The 12,692-nt window shown below is 38.5% G+C and overlaps 1 protein-coding gene across 1 annotated transcript; it reads right to left on the minus strand.

The window, feature by feature from the left end:
* Positions 1-353: 353 nt before the first annotated feature.
* Positions 354-11,088, minus strand: LOC127514010 (myosin heavy chain, fast skeletal muscle-like). The gene is made up of 40 exons (XM_051896335.1): positions 11,013-11,088; positions 10,468-10,680; positions 10,236-10,379; positions 9,972-10,128; positions 9,825-9,852; positions 9,586-9,697; positions 9,397-9,489; positions 8,995-9,058; positions 8,812-8,910; positions 8,585-8,688; positions 8,227-8,365; positions 8,021-8,139; positions 7,738-7,887; positions 7,483-7,653; positions 7,070-7,376; positions 6,853-6,923; positions 6,672-6,759; positions 6,425-6,542; positions 5,998-6,121; positions 5,781-5,917; positions 5,435-5,690; positions 5,099-5,341; positions 4,843-5,019; positions 4,593-4,738; positions 4,387-4,477; positions 3,884-4,273; positions 3,664-3,790; positions 3,446-3,564; positions 3,165-3,361; positions 2,899-3,082; positions 2,645-2,810; positions 2,422-2,546; positions 2,026-2,334; positions 1,743-1,946; positions 1,528-1,653; positions 1,184-1,354; positions 984-1,088; positions 805-900; positions 582-713; positions 354-469 (listed from the first exon to the last, which is right to left on the minus strand). The coding sequence occupies exons 2-40, from the start codon at positions 10,669-10,671 to the stop codon at positions 449-451; spliced, it is 5,814 nt and encodes a 1,937-aa protein (XP_051752295.1). The 5' UTR covers positions 10,672-10,680; positions 11,013-11,088; the 3' UTR covers positions 354-448.
* Positions 11,089-12,692: the final 1,604 nt, after the last annotated feature.

The following is a 12,692-nucleotide window of genomic DNA, read 5'->3' on the forward strand; positions in this document are numbered from 1 at the left end:
AGGTAAGTAATTTACTAGGTCTGTCATTAGCAGCGTAGCTGTGCTGTGTTATTTATTAACCACAAATTCAAACTACTGTTTTCTCACTAGGTATTTTCTATATCTATATTAAGACTATACTGTACGTCTTTCAATACATATTTCAATTTAGGATAATGCTATGACATTTACATTCCCAGGTATCCCAGGTATTTTATTGGAAGCATGTAGAACCAGCACCTTTTATGTTAGTAGTAGGCTAACACTGCCTCACAGAATGTTCTTGTGGTTTTTAATCAGATGAAAATGTTTAAAACACCATAGTCACAAATGTAACCAAATATTCAACACATAAAACACAAAGACATATCAGATCATATCTTTTTTTTTTTATTAGTTACTGGCATTTTACAAGTATTTCATATTATATGAGTTCTTGTTTCTCTGCCAGCTCTCTTTGTCAGAGGGTTCATTCCTCAGCCTCTTTTCCCTGTAAACATATACAAGATAGATTTTGTATACAATGCATATGCACAAATAATGAAGTTTATGAAAAACAAAATGCATGTGCACAAATAATGAAACAAATGTGTGATATTTACCTTCCCTAATTCACGGCTTTTAGCTCTCAGCTTGTTGACCTGAGACTCAGCAATGTCAGCTCTCTCCTGAGCCTCCTCCAGCTCATGCTGCACCTTCCTGAATCTGGTCAGGTGAGTGTTGGCTTGTTCCTCCTGTCAATGAATTGTTTAGGTTCATCATGTCCAAAATATATTTATTGCATGTTAAATAGCATATCACTCATCAAAATCTAAAATCACTCACAGCATCTTCACTCTGTCTCTTGTAGGCCTTGACTTTCAGTTGAAGTTTGTCCACAAGGTCTTGCAGTCTGATAATATTCTTCTTATCTTCTTCAGTCTGTGTGAGAAAAAAAAAATTAGAAAGTGTCTCAATTTGATAGTTTACCATACCTGTATATGTATTTTTGTTTGATTGAGTACCTGATAAGTCAGTTCCTTCACTCTTCTTTCATATTTGCGGACTCCTTTAATAGCATCAGCACTGCGTCTCTGTTCCGCTTCAACTTCGCTCTCCAGCTCACGAACCTGAAACAGAGATTATAACTGATGTTATTCCAATCCTGACTTTATGCTTGTGCTAAAGTAAGTGAATGTACTGTGTGTAATGTATAGCCACGTACTCTGGCCTCCAGTTTCTGGAGCTGCTTCTTTCCACCCTTCAAGGCCAGACTCTCAGCCTCATCCAGACGGTGCTGCAGGTCTTTGACTGTAATGTCCAGGTTCTTCTTCATCCTTTCAAGGTGAGCACTTGTGTCCTGCTCTTTCTTCAGCTCTTCTGCCATCATGGCAGCCTGGAATCATTTTGTGCTCAGTTTACTCGGTTACTTTGGTTAATAAGATTCTGTAAATTAGTAGTCAATGGCAGGCTATAGCATGTCAAATTTTTTTGCAACTTAGTAGATACTTAGCCTGCAAATAATAACAAACATTGCTAACTCATCAATGAACATTTTTTTTCACTTACATCAGTTATTGCTTTCTTTGCCTTCTCTTCAGCATTTCGTGATTCCTGGACCACATCTTCCATCTCACCTTGAATCTGAACAAGATCTGTTTCCAGCTTCTTCTTGGTGTTGATAAGACTGGTATTCTGAAGAAAATGAGAGTATGTTAGACATAATGTTGTTTATGAGTTATTCCTTAAAATATTCCTTTAAAAAAACATTTCATTCTTCTTACTTGGGAGTGTAAGAGAGTCACTCGCTCACTGGCATCCACCAGTTCCTGCTCAGCAACTTTGCGGCCTCTCTCAGTCTGCTCCAGAGCAACTCTCAGCTCCTCAATCTCAGCCTGCATCAGGTTGTTCCTGCGCTCTACCATGGCAACCTGCTCTTTCATGTCCTCTTGTGCTCGTAAAGCCTCATCAAGATGGAGTTGAGCATCCTGAAGCAAACAAGAGTCAATTAGATCTTCTGATCTAATTAGTTAGATAAAAATGCAACACTGCTGTAATGGAGCAAACCTTGAGTTGTCCTTGGACGTTCCTGAGCTGTTTCTGAGCTTCAGCAGCCTGGCGATTTGCATGGCTCAGCTGAATCTCCATCTCATTGAGGTCTCCTTCCATCTTCTTCTTGATTCTCAGAGCATCATTTCTGCTTCTGACTTCAGCATCCAGAGTGCTCTGCATGGAATCAATGATTCTCTGGCTGTTTCGCTTAATCTGTTCAATCTCCTCATCCTTCTCAGCCAATTTCCGATCGATTTCCCCTTTCACTTGGTTCAGCTCAAGCTGAACACGAAGAATCTTGGATTCTTCATGCTCTAGGGTCGCCTAAAAATTAAGATGGTTTGTAGGGTATTGTTTGCTAGAACAGTGGAGATAATGGAAATGTAAAAAACTTCAAGCCTCATGTGTTACCTCAGCTTCTTCAAGAGCGGCCTGGATTTCAGATTTTTCAATTTCAGCAGTTTTCTTTCCTTTTTCCAGCTCATGAATAGTTTTTCCAGTCTCACCAAGCTGCTCAGTTAAATCTGAGATCTCCTCTGTATACACAAAAGGACACATGATTAACAATTGAAAGAAGATCTAACAAGCAAAAGAAAAGGTCACTGATAATTCAGCAGTAAACTATTGTGCGTACGCTGAAGGTTCTTGTTTTCCCTCTTCAGGGTCTCCAGCTGGTCTAAAGCCTCCTCATAAGAGTTCTTCATTTTGAAAAGTTCTGTGCTAAGAGAACGAGCCTCCTTCAGGGATCCTTCCAGCTCTGCCTGACTCTCCTCATACTTCTGCTTCCATTCTGCCAGGACCTTTATGACATAAAAATTGAACATTAAAAAACCTATAGTGAGGTGCATCACAAAAATATTATAAGTAATTAAAATAATGTTGCTTTACCTTATCAAAGTTCCTTTGTTTCTTGTCAAGGTTGGCAGCCAAAGCATTAGCTCTCTCCACATCAATCATGAGATCCTCAACTTCATTTTGCAGTCGTTGCTTGGTCTTTTCCAAAGAGGCACATTTGGCATTCACAGCTTCAATGGACTCCTCAGCATCCTGCAAACGCTGAGCAAGCTTTTTCCTAGGACCAACAGTGACATATTAGTCATTGCTACTACTTTATTTCCAGTTGTGAGAACATTTAAACAGGTGATTTCATTTACTTTGCTTCCTCAAGCTCTTCGGTACGCTGAATGGCATCAGTCTCATATTTGGTTCTCCATTGAGCTACCTCACTGTTGGCCTTTGACATGCTGCGCTGAAGCTCAGATTTGGCCTCTTGTTCCTCCTCATATTGCTCTCTGAGCAGATCACAGTCATGACGGGAAGATTGGACAGCGTGTGCTAAGGCATTTTTGGCCTTTAAAACAATAAAAACATGTCGAGAGTTATTCAGTAGGTTCAGTACATAAGTTTATTCATTAAGAAAATGCTAATTCCTCACCTTCACTTCTTCCTCAATTTGCCTCTTCAGCTCTTCAATCTGCTGAGTGTAAGCCTGTTTGCTTCGAGTCAGCTGAGAAACTAAAGCCTCTTTCTCCTCTAATTGACGTCCCATTTCACCTAGAAAGGATTTCATGATGATAGTCAATAACTGCAATGTTGAATAGGTGTTTATAGAGTATGTAATATTATCCCTTTTGTAAATGAAACTATACTTACCATTTTCAGTCTGAAATCTTGCCTTCTGAGCACTTAGATCGTTGATGTGGCGTACATGTTCATCATGCTTTGTCTTAAACTCACTCAACTGATCTTCCAGTGTACGACACATCTTTTCAAGATTTGTCTGCCAAACACAAAAAAAAATTTTGAATTTTTTTTTTTTTACACAGAGTGCTGTGTTTTATGTACAATACTTCATCAATATGGTAATACTTGCCTTTGATTTGGCAACAGCCTCCATACTGCTTGACAAGTCATCAATCTCCATTTTAAGCTCACTTTTCTCTTTTTCTAGCTTCTGTTTCACACGCTGGAGGTTGTCGATCTGCTCTCCCAGCTCTGCCACAGTGTCAGCCTGCTTTTTGCGGAGTGCCGCAGCCGTTGCTTCATGCTGTAGGGTGGACTCCTCCAGATCACGGCGTAGTTTCTGGAACTCAGACTCACGTTTCTTGTTCATCTCAATCTGGGCAGAAGTGGCACCACCTGCTTCTTCAAGCCTCTCACTGATCTCCTCAAGTTCCCTGGCGAGATCAGATCGCTGCTTCTCAACCTTAGCACGAGCAGCTCGTTCTGCCTCAATTTCTTCCTCCAGCTCCTCAATGCGGGCCTGTAGTTACAAAACTTTGATGAGTTACAGTTAATTACTAGGAATAAGAATAGCAAAAAATAATATATATATATATATATATATATATATCAATAGCACTTTTTTTGAGTGACCTGAAGTTCTTTAATCTTCTTCTGAAGCTGAATATTAAGAGATTGCTCATCTTCAATCCTGCTCAGAAGTTGACTTGACTCAAAGTCCTTCCTGTTTGGAAAAAACAGAAATGTTTTATGAGTTATAGTTGTTCTGAAAGTGAACAAGGGATCTGAATTATAAATGGTAAATTGGATAAGATAACAAAATGTTATTAGTGCTTCACTTTTTCAGCTTTTCTTCTAGTTGTTGCTTGTCATTCTCCAGATCCATTATGGATTCCTGGGAAAGTTTGAAATCGCCCTCAAGCTTTCTCTTGGCTCTCTCAAGGTCCATACGGAGTTTCTTCTCCTGCTCCAGAGAGCCTTCCAGCTGTTCACAATTGTGAGAGATTAGTACTTTTACCAAAATATTACTTTTATGGTTCATGATTTCTGCTTCTTGTTGAACTAATTTGAAACTTATTTCAAACTCACGTCATCGACTTGTTGCTCAAGCTTTGCTTTGGCTTTTGTCAGAGTATTGACTTTGTCTTCCTCTGCCTGGAGATCATCTAGGGTCTGTTGATGTGCCTCTTGGAGGGCTTTCTTCTCCTTAGTCAGCTTGACAATAACCTCATCTTGAGATGTCATTTCTTCAGTAAGGTTTTTAACCTAGAGACAAATTTATTTGAATGACTGCAACCTGCGTAAAAGATCATGATTACCAGAACCTTTTTCTTAAGATATTAACCTTGTTTTCAGTGGCATGTTTCTCCTTCTCCACTTTGGCCAAGGTAAGCTCTAAATCATCAATGTCTTTCTTCAGCTCAGAGCACTCGTCCTCTAGTTTTCTCTTCTTAGCTGTCAGTTCAGCATTGATTTCTTCCTCATCCTCTAATCTTTCAGTTGTCTCTTTCAGTTTTGCCTCAAGCTGGATCTTGCTTTTGATGAGTCCTTCACATCTCTCCTCAGCATCAGAAAGGTTTTCTGTTTCCTGTTTATTAGAACATCATTTGTTGTTATTTTTACTTTAAATTGTGTATTTATTATCTTAAAAAGATGAATTGAAAGCTCCTGAAAAACTCACAGCTGCCACTTGTAACTGCAGGTCATTTTTCTCCTGCAGCAGAGAAACCATTTTCTCCTCCAGCTCCTTCTTCTTGGCAAGTGCCTTTGCTAGATCCTCCTTCATTTTTTCAAAATTCTCTTTCATGGCTGCCATTTCCTTCTCAGTCTCTGCACTCTTCAGCAGAGGCTTGATCTTAAAATACAGCTTCATCCATGGCCAGTGTTTCACATTCATGAATGAGCGGATGTTGTACTGGATGCTGTAGATGGCCTCTCTGTGTCATAGAATCAGAAGAAATGGTCAGATCCTGTGTGTGAATATGAAGGTTTACACCCCACCGAATATTTTTCAAGCAAAAACATACCTTCTCTCCATCATTTTGACAAACTCTTTCCTCATAACATATCCTCTGCAAAGTGCTTGAGTCATAGTCACAAGGATAACAAGTTTTTCATCTCGCATCTCCTCAAGGGTACCCAGCAGACCAGCTTTGAAGAACACCTATCACAAATAATTGATAAAGCATTATGCAATATTATCTAATATTTACATAATAAGTCAGGTGCTTTAATAGTGTGTACCTTGGTGTGTCCAAACTTGTACTGGGTATGATCCACATCAATAGAGCCAAGGAGCTTCTCTGAAGCCTTCTTATTGTCAATGAACTGACCCTCAGGGATGACACTAGCATTCAGTACTTTGTATCTAAAGAAAGATATTCAAGATGTCACTTGAATTGATGCAATAATGCAGTTTCAGAATCATGTTGAATTGAAATTTGCACCTGGATGGTACATTACATGAAGTACTAAGAGAGGACACCAGTCTCTTAACTAATCTTGTGTACACACACATTTGTACATAATATCTACGATTTCCACCCTAGTGTAGCTCTAGAATAATCCAGATTCATAAACATTAGAATGAGGCTAAGAACAAAGTGTAAACACTTTCTGTGCACATAAATTGATATATTATTTAAAACACATGTACATGTAAATTAAATACCTCTGCTTAAAGTCACCATAGAGGATTCTGCTTGGGAAACCCTTTCTGCAAATTCTGATTCCTTCCAGTACACCGTTACAGCGCAACTGGTGGATGACCAGAAAGTTCTCCATAAGACCTGAAAATAAAAACAGTTAAAAACATATATTGTTTTAAGAGAAGTTGCTCTGGTTTAACAAAGAGTCACATCTTTAAATATATCACATGCTTTTCAGTATTTTAACATGGATGTGCAAAAAAGATTGACCTGGAGTCTTTGACTCATTTGGAATCAAGCAACGCACAAAATGAGGATGAGTGCTTCTCAAGTTGGTCATCAGTTTGCCCAAGTTCTCCTGTTAGTTAAAGAATAAAGAGATAATCTATCACCCAGTACACCTTTGATGCAAATAAAATATTTAAGGAGTAAAATGGAACCATATCATTACCCGGAACAAAGCAGACACGGTCTGGAAGGAGCCACCCTTCTTTTTCCCACCCTTTTTGCCACCAGATTCAGCTGTTGATAAAGCAATATAGTTGAGTAATCTCACAAACAATACCATGTACAGAAATCAAATAGAAAGTTTATTTCTTAACAAAACACAGTTTTTCTATTTTCATCCTAAAGTTTCAATCATAAATATGCGAATTTGTTTTGCAGACCTTCAGCAGAAGCATGAGCAGCATACAGATGAGCCAAAAGTTTCATTGAAGACTTCTGGTACAACTGAACCACAGAGTCATTTAGAGGGTCCTTGTTCTTATCCAGCCAGCCTGTGATGTTGTAATCCACAGTTCCAGCATAGTGCATCAAGGAGAAGTGGGCCTCAGCTTTGCCTTTGGTTGGTTTGGGCTTCTGGAAGGATGGAGTTTTACCAAGATGCTGGTCATGCAGCTTGTTCTTGAAGGTCATGTCTGTTGCTTTAGGGAACATACACTCCTCCTCAAGGATGGAGAAAATACCCATTGGCTGCAAGAAAGAGCACATTTCTTTGAGAAAAGACAAGGGATCAAAGCAAAGCATTTATGTTAAAAAAACAGAAAGCACTATATGTCCTGAAGGTAAAATTTGTTACCTTCTCAATAAGCTCAATGCAGGCAGCCAAGTCCATACCGAAGTCAATGAACTCCCACTCAATACCTTCTTTCTTGTATTCCTCTTGTTCCAGCACAAACATGTGGTGGTTGAAAAACTGTTGCAGTTTCTCATTGGTGAAATTAATGCACAGCTGCTCCAGGCTGTTGTACTGTAGTTAACATAAATTCAGCATTCGAATCAAGAAGCAAATCTAAAGCATCACATTCCATTTTTTTTTATCTTGTTAACTTACATCAAAGATTTCAAACCCAGCAATGTCAAGCACTCCGATGAAGAACTGTCTTGGCTGTTTGGTGTCCAGCATCTCATTGATTCGGACAACCATCCACAAGAACATTTTCTCATAGACTGACTTGCACAGAGCCATGGCTGCATTATACACCTAATTTGGGGGGGGGGGGGGGGGGTTTATACCATGCTATTTTATACCATTTAATTTTTATTCATGAAAATGTATATTCCTAAAAATTCAGTGATGCAGCATACAGAAATGATGCATTTTTAAATGCACATACCTGAGGAACAGTTTGACCTTTGGTCACATATTCATTCCCGACCTTCACTCTGGGAAAACACAAAGCTTTCAGCATGTCAGCAGAGTTCAGTCCCATGAGGTAAGCGATTTTATCAGCCACTGGAAGAAATATTTCAAGTAAATTACTTATGTGTATCCACATTGTGGAAAGATGTTTCGATAGATGAACTTAGATTGAAAACACACCCTCAGTTCCATCAGGCTCGGCCTGCTCCTCCCTCTGCTTCTGCTTGAACTTCATGTTCCCATGATGCATCACAGCTCCTGTCAGCTTGTAGATGCCCATTTTCTCCTCAGCAGTGAAGCCCAGAATATCAATAGCTGTCTGCAAGTCAAAAACAATCAAATGTGTCTTGTCATTTAGTATACTTAATTATCAATCTATCAGTTGTCCCTAAAAGTCTACCTCAAATTTGTTTAATAGCATGTCTGACATTATATATTAGCATTATATATTAACTTTAAAGTCTTTGTTGTGATGATGCTTCTAAATTATGAAATAGGCTTTATATGTAAATTAACTGACAAGTTGACTTCCACTTACATCAGTTGCAATGAACTCCTCCACATCATTAATGCTCTTGACTGTGATTTCACCATGACTGATCATGGGATAATCGTATGGGTTAGTGGTGATCAGAAGAGCCTCTGCAAAAGAATTATGATTTAAAAAAAGACTTTATACTGCTTAAAAATATCACAGTATCTGTTCTTGCAATCTTTGTAAAAACTGAAAATATGATTCTAATGCAATCATGCGCAGTTTTTTACCCAGCAGTTCTGGCTTATGGCCAGTGCAGAGCTGGTAGAAGATGTGGTAGCTTCTCTCAGCAGACAACTGGAAAGTTACCCTGGACTTTTCCAGCAGATCTACGGATCAGTAACATGATTATCAGAAGAATAACATGAATGTCTATATTAAGCAACTGAGCTGTGAAAGAATAAAGGACTTACAAGTTTCAATATCAGCCGAGGCCAGTTTTCCAGTGGTGCCAAAATGAATACGGATAAATTTACCCTGGGGATTTAACCAGAGGTAAGATTCATTAGATAACAACATTTCATTACAGAATCAAAGCACACAGCGGAGAGATGAAGGTCAGGGTAGTATTTATTGTCTCTCTTAGGAAAAATTTGTTTTGGATAAGAGAAACCCTTTTATAGCAGCTTTGTAGTCATCAATACTGCAATCTCTTGTCAACAGGTGCAATACAGTGTCATCCGAAAATTTAATAATGTATTGATTTGACTGCTGACTAATGCAGTCATCTGTGTAAAGAGTAAACAGAAATGGTGAACTCACACACCCTTGCGGGGCCTCTGTACTATTTACTGCAAAGTTGGCTCAGTACTCACAAAGCGGGAAGAGTTGTCATTCCTCACAGTCTTGGCATTTCCATAGGCTTCCAGCAAGGGGTTGGCTGCAATGATTTGATCCTCCAGTGACCCCTGATGTGAACAGAATGTGCAGACATACCAGTCAAATAAGTGTTTTACTGATTTGCTCCATCCTCATTATCATATTGGCAAACAAATTCTGTATACCTGCATTTTTCCAGAAGCAGGCTCTACCTTCTTCTGACCAGATACAGCGATTGTCGCAAAGTACTGGATGACACGTTTGGTGTTCACAGTCTTTCCTGCACCAGATTCTCCGCTGAAAATATGGTTCAATATATTATAATATAATATGCAATATGAATTTATAATATAATATATGTAATAAAAATGTTTACATTTTTATCACACAGTTCCATTGTTTTGTTTGTGATGACAATACTTACGTAATCAGGATAGACTGATTCTCACGATCTACAAAAATGTAGAAAGTCATTTATCACATTCAAAATACTAGCATAGTTAATGTCTTTTTACAATCTTAGCCAATGTACTTCAGCTGCATTCAAAATAATAAACATTATTTTTCATACCAGTGAGCATGAACTGATAGGCGTTGTCAGAGATGGAGAAGATGTGAGGTGGAGCTTCAACTCTTTTTTTGCCCCTGTAGGCTGCCACAACTATAGAATCGTACACTGGGAGCCACTTGTAGGGGTTCACAGTGACGCAGAACAACCCAGAGTAAGTCTGCAAGAAAGTAATGTTCTTTTACTCATTAGATATAAACATATCTACATGTAATACTGTACAATGTGTTTGAAACAAATTAGCACTATACATTTTTGTTTACTTACATAGATCATCCATGCTGCATAACGCTCTTTGAGGTTGTACAGCACGGTGGGTTCATTGAGGTGGGTCATCATGGCCATGTCCTCGATCTTATCAAACTTGGGGGGATTCATCGGAAAAATTTCATCCTCCTTCACTGTAAGGGTCTGGAGGGAATGTCATGTTACAGTTATGAAAAGTTATGATGCAGATGCCTTAAAATTTTACTCAGCAAATTTTATCTGAATTACCCACTTTGCCACAGAGAGTTTGCACCGTTACTTTGCCACCCTCCCGACTCTTGAGGACCCCTTTGAGGTACATCTCTTTGGGTTCAGTCACAAAATAGGCAGTTTTGGCATCAAATGGCGTATTTTGAGCTTCCAGTCGTTCCTTCTCTGGCTTGCGGAGGTAAATGGCCGCAGCGCCAAAACACTCCATTTCTGGATCTCCACTCATGGTGGCACTCTTACAGAAGAAACAACCAATTATATGTCATGCAAGTTAGCAAGGGGAAAGAACATTTACATGTATACACATGATACATCACCCTTTAACATTAGACTGTAGTGTAAAATAACCCATTACGTGGTTGATTATCTTGTCATCCAATGTCAAAATTTCTACAGTACAGAATCATATACTTCATATTTGGGTGATGGTGGTTGAGAATAACAAAATCTTTTTGTTACAAAAAGAAGTTTAAGTTATGCATGAATTTTCACAAGCAACATTAGAAATATCAATTTGTCACAATTTTTAGTAGTTACACTTCTTTTAAAAGATGGTGTCATGTTTACCTTTGTCTTGCACCAACTCTTAGGACTTTATCTTGATGTTGTAATTCACCACCTCTGTGTATTGTCAATAAAAACAAATCATTTGTTGTTGGTTGAAACTATAGCTTGCCCAAAAAATAAAATAAGTAGTCTAGTCTTAAAATTAGCATAGGAGCACAATGTTATAATATGTAACAAAAAGCCTAAAATATCCCTAAAAAGGAAAAGCAGAACTGCTTTGTGACTTAGTGTTCAGACACTCACCTTAGCTGTGTAGTTGTGAGCCCTAGGAGGAGTTGGGAAAGCCCTCTTTTATACTTGGTTGGAAGTGTCCTGTCAGCACATTTCAGCATCTCATTTTTGGTCATGAGTCCTGTTTGCCCACTTCCATTTGTTCCCTTCAGCAGCATCACTGTATTATTTTTATCTCTTGAAATGAGAAGTTCCAAGATTGTTTTATCTCTTTAAATTGTTATTGCCTAGTACAGCACTGAGGGGAGTTTTTTAGCCCATTTCCAGAGTTAAAATGAGATTATTATGGTAATTGTTATGAATTACATGTCATTAAATTTCAAAAACACACAGGTCAGAATTTGCATTGTTATGCATAAAAATGGATTAAGTCATAAAACTGTTTCGGATTCCAAGAATCCGAAATTATGGCACTGTAATGATAATAAATTGTTGCTTTTCAACTTAAAGAATTCAGAAGATACAAATAAGGAGAGCAAATTAATAACCACATTGTGCAAGGCCATATCCCTAAATCCCTATCTGGAAATATATGCAGGCTAATATCTGGAAATAATAAGTCATCCACCTCGCTGTGGAGAAGACATCAAATGTCACTGGTATAAAGTTGCAGAAGCCTTACACATTTAACATTATAAAGAAATCAGATTGGTATCCTTCCATCCCTTCAAAAAAAACCCAGCAGGGATGCCAAAAGATCATGCCTTTCCTTTCTAAGAACAGCTGAGGCTCCCCAGGCCTCTCTTGGGGATGAAACAAAGTCCAAGGTGGTGACAAAATCCTTGATGTCAACAAGCCAACTTGAGTCATTGTGTGCTAATAGCTGTGCCTTTCCACACTAAGAGTGCTGGGAGAATGTGCGCATGGCCTTTTATTTACTTTCAAGATTTAAAATAATTGTACTTGTGTATTATGTATAAATCATTGTGCATTAATGTACTTCAAACAGATAGCATTCTCTATTTAAAACATCAAAGACACTTCATTGAGATGCATCCAGATCAGTGGATCAGGATTAGTATGACTCTCCTCCACTATTTGGCTAAATGTAACATGAGATTTGATTTAAAGTAGGCTTTATGGGCCTTAAGGTCAGTCTTTCCACTGGAAAGGTGATCCCATACTGGCAAAGAGCAGAAAGCTTTAAAAATTGTGAAGCAGTTACTCTTGAGATATAATGGGCTCCATTGAATAAAAATGTGAAACTTGATCGCCCACCCATAACACTACATTCTTATTTGGACAAAATACAAATATAGCCACCAGTGTAGTCTTATCCCAACAAATGGCATCATGCTCAGGGGATTTATTGTGTCTTGAAGTTCCTGCATTAGAATCCAAGTGTTTTAGCGTCTGTCAAGAGCCTGCAAGTGTGCAGCATTAAAGAATGTGGGTTGGTATAATGGTTCTTGGATGAGACAGTCGTATCATAGTTTCAAATCGTTGTGA

The sequence above is a fragment of the Ctenopharyngodon idella genome, chromosome 6, assembly GCF_019924925.1.
Source record: "Ctenopharyngodon idella isolate HZGC_01 chromosome 6, HZGC01, whole genome shotgun sequence".
NCBI classification, from domain to species: domain Eukaryota; kingdom Metazoa; phylum Chordata; class Actinopteri; order Cypriniformes; family Xenocyprididae; genus Ctenopharyngodon; species Ctenopharyngodon idella.